This window comes from Procambarus clarkii, chromosome 31 (genome assembly GCF_040958095.1).
Source record: "Procambarus clarkii isolate CNS0578487 chromosome 31, FALCON_Pclarkii_2.0, whole genome shotgun sequence".
Lineage (NCBI taxonomy): Eukaryota > Metazoa > Arthropoda > Malacostraca > Decapoda > Cambaridae > Procambarus > Procambarus clarkii.
In genome coordinates, this window is record NC_091180.1 from 43,089,944 (window position 1) to 43,095,394 (window position 5,451).

General features: G+C 44.7%; 1 protein-coding gene across 1 annotated transcript; it reads right to left on the bottom strand.

The window, feature by feature from the left end:
* Window positions 1-1,298: 1,298 nt before the first annotated feature.
* On the bottom strand, window positions 1,299-2,456 carry LOC123758945 (S-adenosylmethionine synthase-like). The gene has a single exon (XM_045743710.2). The coding sequence runs from the start codon at window positions 2,454-2,456 to the stop codon at window positions 1,299-1,301; it is 1,158 nt and encodes a 385-aa protein (XP_045599666.2).
* Window positions 2,457-5,451: the final 2,995 nt, after the last annotated feature.

Below are 5,451 nucleotides of genomic sequence, written 5' to 3' on the forward strand. Positions count from 1 at the left end.
ACAGATCACTCTCCTGTCCACAATACCCCAGTGGTCAACCGTCTCCACCAGTCAGTCCCGGGTACGACAATCCTTCAACTGCCACTTCACTGGCAGGGTAACACCACAGTGTTCATCCGGGAGGCGACTCACAGCTGCTGCAGCAAAGCACTTGGTGTGGGGACGGCTGCCTTGGGTAGACTGACTCAACTTCCCTTACAGCAGTCCCAGGTCGACTCTGTAAGCAGACACATCATCAATAACAGGGACACACTAAAGCACTCACTTACAGGCTCAGACCCAAACGCCCACCAATCCACTCCATAGATGGCGTTGTCGTCTGAGCACCACCTCACCAGAGGTCAGCAGCGGCTGTGTTGTGAGCTGAACAGGACTGGAAACTGGCCCTCGTAGCCAGTACACCTCGTCCTCACCAGGTGTCGTCGTCCATTTGAAGGGGGTTTCGGGAGCTGACCCACAGATGGCGTGGTCGTCACTGCTCCAGGCTCGGACGCTGGATCCGGGTCCGTAACAGAGGAGAAGAAGAACCACTAACAGTTGGAGGAGAAGGAGGAGGAGGAGGAGGAGGAGGAGAACCACAAACAGTTGGAGGAGAAGGAGGAGGAGGAGGAGGAGGAGGAGGAGAAGAAGAAGAACCACAAACAGTTGGAGAAGGAGGAGGAGGAGAACCACAAACAGTTGGAGGAGGAGGAGGAGAACCACAAACAGTTGGAGGAGGAGGAGGAGGAGAAGAAGAAGAACAACAAACAGTTGGAGGAGGAGGAGGAGAAGAACCACAAACAGTTGGAGGAGGAGGAGGAGGAGGAGGAGGAGGAGGAGGAGGAGGAGAAGAACCACAAACAGTTGGAGGAGGAGGAGGAGTAGGAGGAGAAGAACCACAAACAGTTGGAGAAGGAGGAGGAGGAGGAAGAGAAGAACCACAAACAGTTGGAGAAGGAGGAGGAGGAGGAGAAGAACCACAAACAGTTGGAGGAGAAGGAGGAGGAGGAGGAGGAGAAGAAACACAAACAGTTGGAGGAGGAGGACCACAGCCCCACCGAAAAAAAGATAAAAAAAACTGGATTCAGTTTAAAGGAAGAAAACGTATTTATCTTGACCCAGCCGCTGGTCTTATAGAGTCATTTTAATTTTATGTACTCTGATATATAAAAGGCCCGGAGATTTTATATACTCTGGTATATAAAACGTCAAAAAAGTATATAAAATTATCAATTGAATATAAAATTAAAGGTTCCCACCGAACAATACTTGTCTATATCAGCAAACTGGCCATAGTCATCCTTAAGAATTATTTGACTCTAAAATTCAGGGATGGTCAACTTCTTGGGCTGCTCCCAAGAGAACTGTTGCCGTCCAAAATGTCCATAACACGAGGTATCACTGTAAATTGGTCTCTTTAATCCCAGCTCCTTGACAATATGTCCTTGTCGTAGATCAAAGTTGTGGTTAACAATCTTCAGAAGCTGTTTTGATGTGTACTGTGAGGTGCCATAGTGGAAGATGCTGATGCTTATGGGGTGCACAACACTAATGGCGTAAGATACCTGAACCAAACAGCGTCTACATAATTTGTTTTTCACCAGTGACTTGGCAACCCATCGGGCGGCATAGGCCGCTGAGCGGTCAATCTTTGTGTAATCTTTGCCAGAGAACGCTCCCCCGCCGTGAGCGCCCCACCCACCGTAAGTGTCTACGATGATTTTCCTACCAGTTAGCCCAGCGTTACCTTGAGGTCCACCCATGATGAATTCTCCGCAAGGGTTGATGTGGTATTTCGTTTGAGTATCTATATATTTTTCAGGAATAATGACCTTTTCTATAACCTCATCACGCAAAGCTTCGACAGTAATTTGTTCCGAGTGCTGTACAGAAGCGACAACAGTGTTCACTCTTTTGGGAATAACAGCTCCTTGATCGAAGGCATACTGGCATGTGACTTGAGTTTTACAGTCAGGTCGCGCCCACCAGAACGTCCCATCTCTTCGCAGCTCTGCAATCTTCTGATTGAGACGGTGTGCCAGCATAATAGTTAAGGGCATGCACTCATCGGTCTCATCAGTGGCATAACCAAACATCAGTTCCTGGTCCCCTGAACCAATGTTGTCATCACTGCGCCCGATGTGTACACCATTAGCAATCTCCGCACACTTTTGCTCCAGGGCCAGAAGAATATTGCAGGTCTTGTAGTCAAAGCCCTTTCGTGAATCATCAAAACCAATTTTCTTAACAATATCACGCACAATTTGTTGATAATTAACTTGGGCCTTGGACGTAATCTCCCCACAGATCATGATCATACCAGTTTTGGTACACGTTTCACAAGCAACTTTGGCGTCAGGGTCCTGGCTAAGATGGGCATCAAGTACTGTGTCGCTGATCTGATCGCAAATTTTGTCGGGGTGGCCTTCGCCTACGCTCTCACTGGTGAAGAGGAACGTCTCATGATCTCCATCCATGCTCTCAGCGCACTACCCAGCAAACACAAATCATCTAGAAAACGTTTGTCTATCTCTTCCCATAGGCGTGGGAATGATTTGCATTGGGAATGGTGCAGGAGAGCCTTTGAGAAAGTTTTAATCAAAAAATCCAAACACAAAGGTTTTATAATAAATTGTTTTTCTACAACTTTTTGTTCCTAATGTATTACAAATAGTTTTTACATGTTTAAATATAAAATTTATGGTGTTTTTTTTTTTGTAAAATTCATTAATAAATTGTGAATGATATATATTGGCTGAGTGGAACGTTCAAAATCCATTTTGTTATAATATGATCAGAAAAAAGTAGTTTTCCAAATTTTCTAAAAATCGCTCCTTTTAACACAATTTGACTCCTTATGCATTCCACTAAACACTAATATCATGTTTAAATATATAATTTATGTATTATTCCCTAAGATAATTTATATAAATTATAAAAGTTGCTGGAAAGTGGTGTGAAAGAATCTGAAAACGTTTTGTTGTCTTATATTGGCGTGTTCTTATTACTAGAGTGAGTAAGAGTGAGCGAGAGTGGGTAAGAGTGAGTAAGAGTGACTGAAGGTGAGTGAGAGTGCCAGAGAGTGTGTAAGTGTGAGTAAGAGTGAGTATAAGTAAGAGTGACTGAGAGTAAGAGTGACAGAGTAAGGGTGACAGAATGAGTAGGAGTGAGAGTAAAAGTGATTGAGAGTAAGGGTGAGTATGAGAGTAAGAGTGATTGAGAGTTAGAATGAGAGTAAGAGTGATTGAGAGTTAGTGAGAGTAAGAGTGATTGAGAGTAAGAGTGATTGAGAGTAAGAGTGATTGAGAGTAAGAGTGATTGGGAGTAAGAGTGATTGAGAGTAAGAGTGATTGGGAGTAAGAGTGATTGGGAGTAGGAGTAAGAGTGAGAGTAGGAGTAAGAATGAGAATAAGAGTGATTGAGAGTAAGAGTGAGTAAGAGTAAGAATGAGAGTAAGAGTGATTGAGAGTAAGAGTGATTGAGAGTAAGAGTAATTGAGAGTAAGAGTGATTGGGAGTAAGAGTGATTGGGAGCAAGAGTGAGAGTAAGAGTAAGAATGAGAATAAGAGTGATTGAGAGTAAGAGTGATTGGGAGTAAGAGTAAGAATGAGAGTAGGAGTGATTGAGAGTAGGAGTGATTGGGAGTAGGAGTGATTGGGAGTAAGAGTGATTGAGAGTAAGAGTAATTGAGAGTAAGAGTATGAGAGTAAGAGTGAGAGAGTGAGTATGAATGGGTAAGGGTGACTGAGAGTGAGTAAGAGTGACAGAGTAAGAATGACAGAGTAAGAGTGACAGAGAGTAAGAGTGACAGAGAGTAAGAGTGACAGAGAGTAAGAGTGACAGAGAGTAAGAGTGACAGAGAGTAAGAGTGACAGAGAGTAAGAGTGACAGAGAGTAAGAGTGACAGAGTAAGAGTGAGTATGAGAGTGAGTAAGGATGACTGAGAGTAAGAGTGAGTAATAGTGCGTAAGAGTGATTGAGAGTTAGAGTGAGAGTAAGAGTGATTGAGAGTTAGTGAGAGTAAGAGTGATTGAGAGTAGGAGTGATTGAGAGTAAGAGTGATTGAGGGTAAGAGTGATTGGGAGTAAGAGTGATTGAGAGTAAGAGTGATTGGGAGTAAGAGTGATTGGGAGTATGAGTAAGAATGAGAATAAGAGTGATTGAGAGTAAGAGTGAGTAAGAGTAAGAATGAGAGTAAGAGTGATTGAGAGTAAGAGTGATTGAGAGTAAGAGTGATTGAGAGTAAGAGTGATTGGAAGTAAGAGTGATTGGGAGTAAGAGTGAGAGTAAGAGTAAGAATGAGAATAAGAGTGATTGAGAGTAAGAGTGATTGGGAGTAAGAGTAAGAGTAAGAATAAGAGTAGGAGTGATTGAGAGTAGGAGTGATTGGGAGTAGGAGTGATTGGGAGTAAGAGTGACTGAGAGTAAGAGTAATTGAGAGTAAGAGTATGAGAGTAAGAGTGAGAGAGTGAGTATGAATAGGTAAGGGTGACTGAGAGTGAGTAAGAATGACAGAGTAAGAGTGACAGAGAGTAAGAGTGACAGAGAGTAAGAGTGACAGAGAGTAAGAGTGACAGAGTAAGAGTGACAGAGTAAGAGTGACAGAGAGTAAGAGTGACAGAGAGTAAGAGTGACAGAGAGTAAGAGTGACAGAGTAAGAGTGACAGAGAGTAAGAGTGACAGAGAGTAAGAGTGACAGAGAGTAAGAGTGACAGAGTATGAGTGAGTATGAGAGTAAGGATGACTGAGAGTAAGAGTGAGTAATAGTGCGTAAGAGTGAGTAATAGTGTGTTAGAGTGATTGAGAGTAAGAGTGAGTAATAGTGCGTAAGAGTGATTGAGAGTGAGAGTGATTATGAGAGAGTTAAGAGTGTGAGGAGTGAGAGGGTAGCAGGCCAGCAAAGCAGGATGTGTGGTCACAGATAGGCCTAGGCCTAGGCCTCGTGATCTCTAATGTTGGTTTTTATATATATGTTGGTTTTTTTGTCCTGTTTCAAATTATAATTATTTAGCAGGAATGTAATAAGATATTGCACAGTATTAATGTGACAATAATATATGCATTATTTCCTTGATAATCAAACTTGTTGTTCAAAGATAATATACAATCTTTGAAGGAAACATTTGAGAGCGCGAGCTGGCAACACTAGGCTGGTGGTGAGAGAGACATATGGTTAGTTGTACTCAGACCTTCAGTGGTGAAGGGTGTGTCCCAGCTGGCCGCCACCAGCTGCCACCCACCGCCACCCGCCGCCACCCGCCACCACCCGCCACCCACCACCAGCCGCCACCCGCCACCACCCACCACCAGCCGCCACCTGCCACCACCCACCACCAGCCGCCACCCGCCCACCACCCACCACCAGCCGCCACCCGCCACCAGCCACCGCCACCCACCACCGCCACCCGCCGCCACCACCCACCACCACCAGCCGCCGCCGCCACCACCACCCACCACCACCGCCGCCACCAC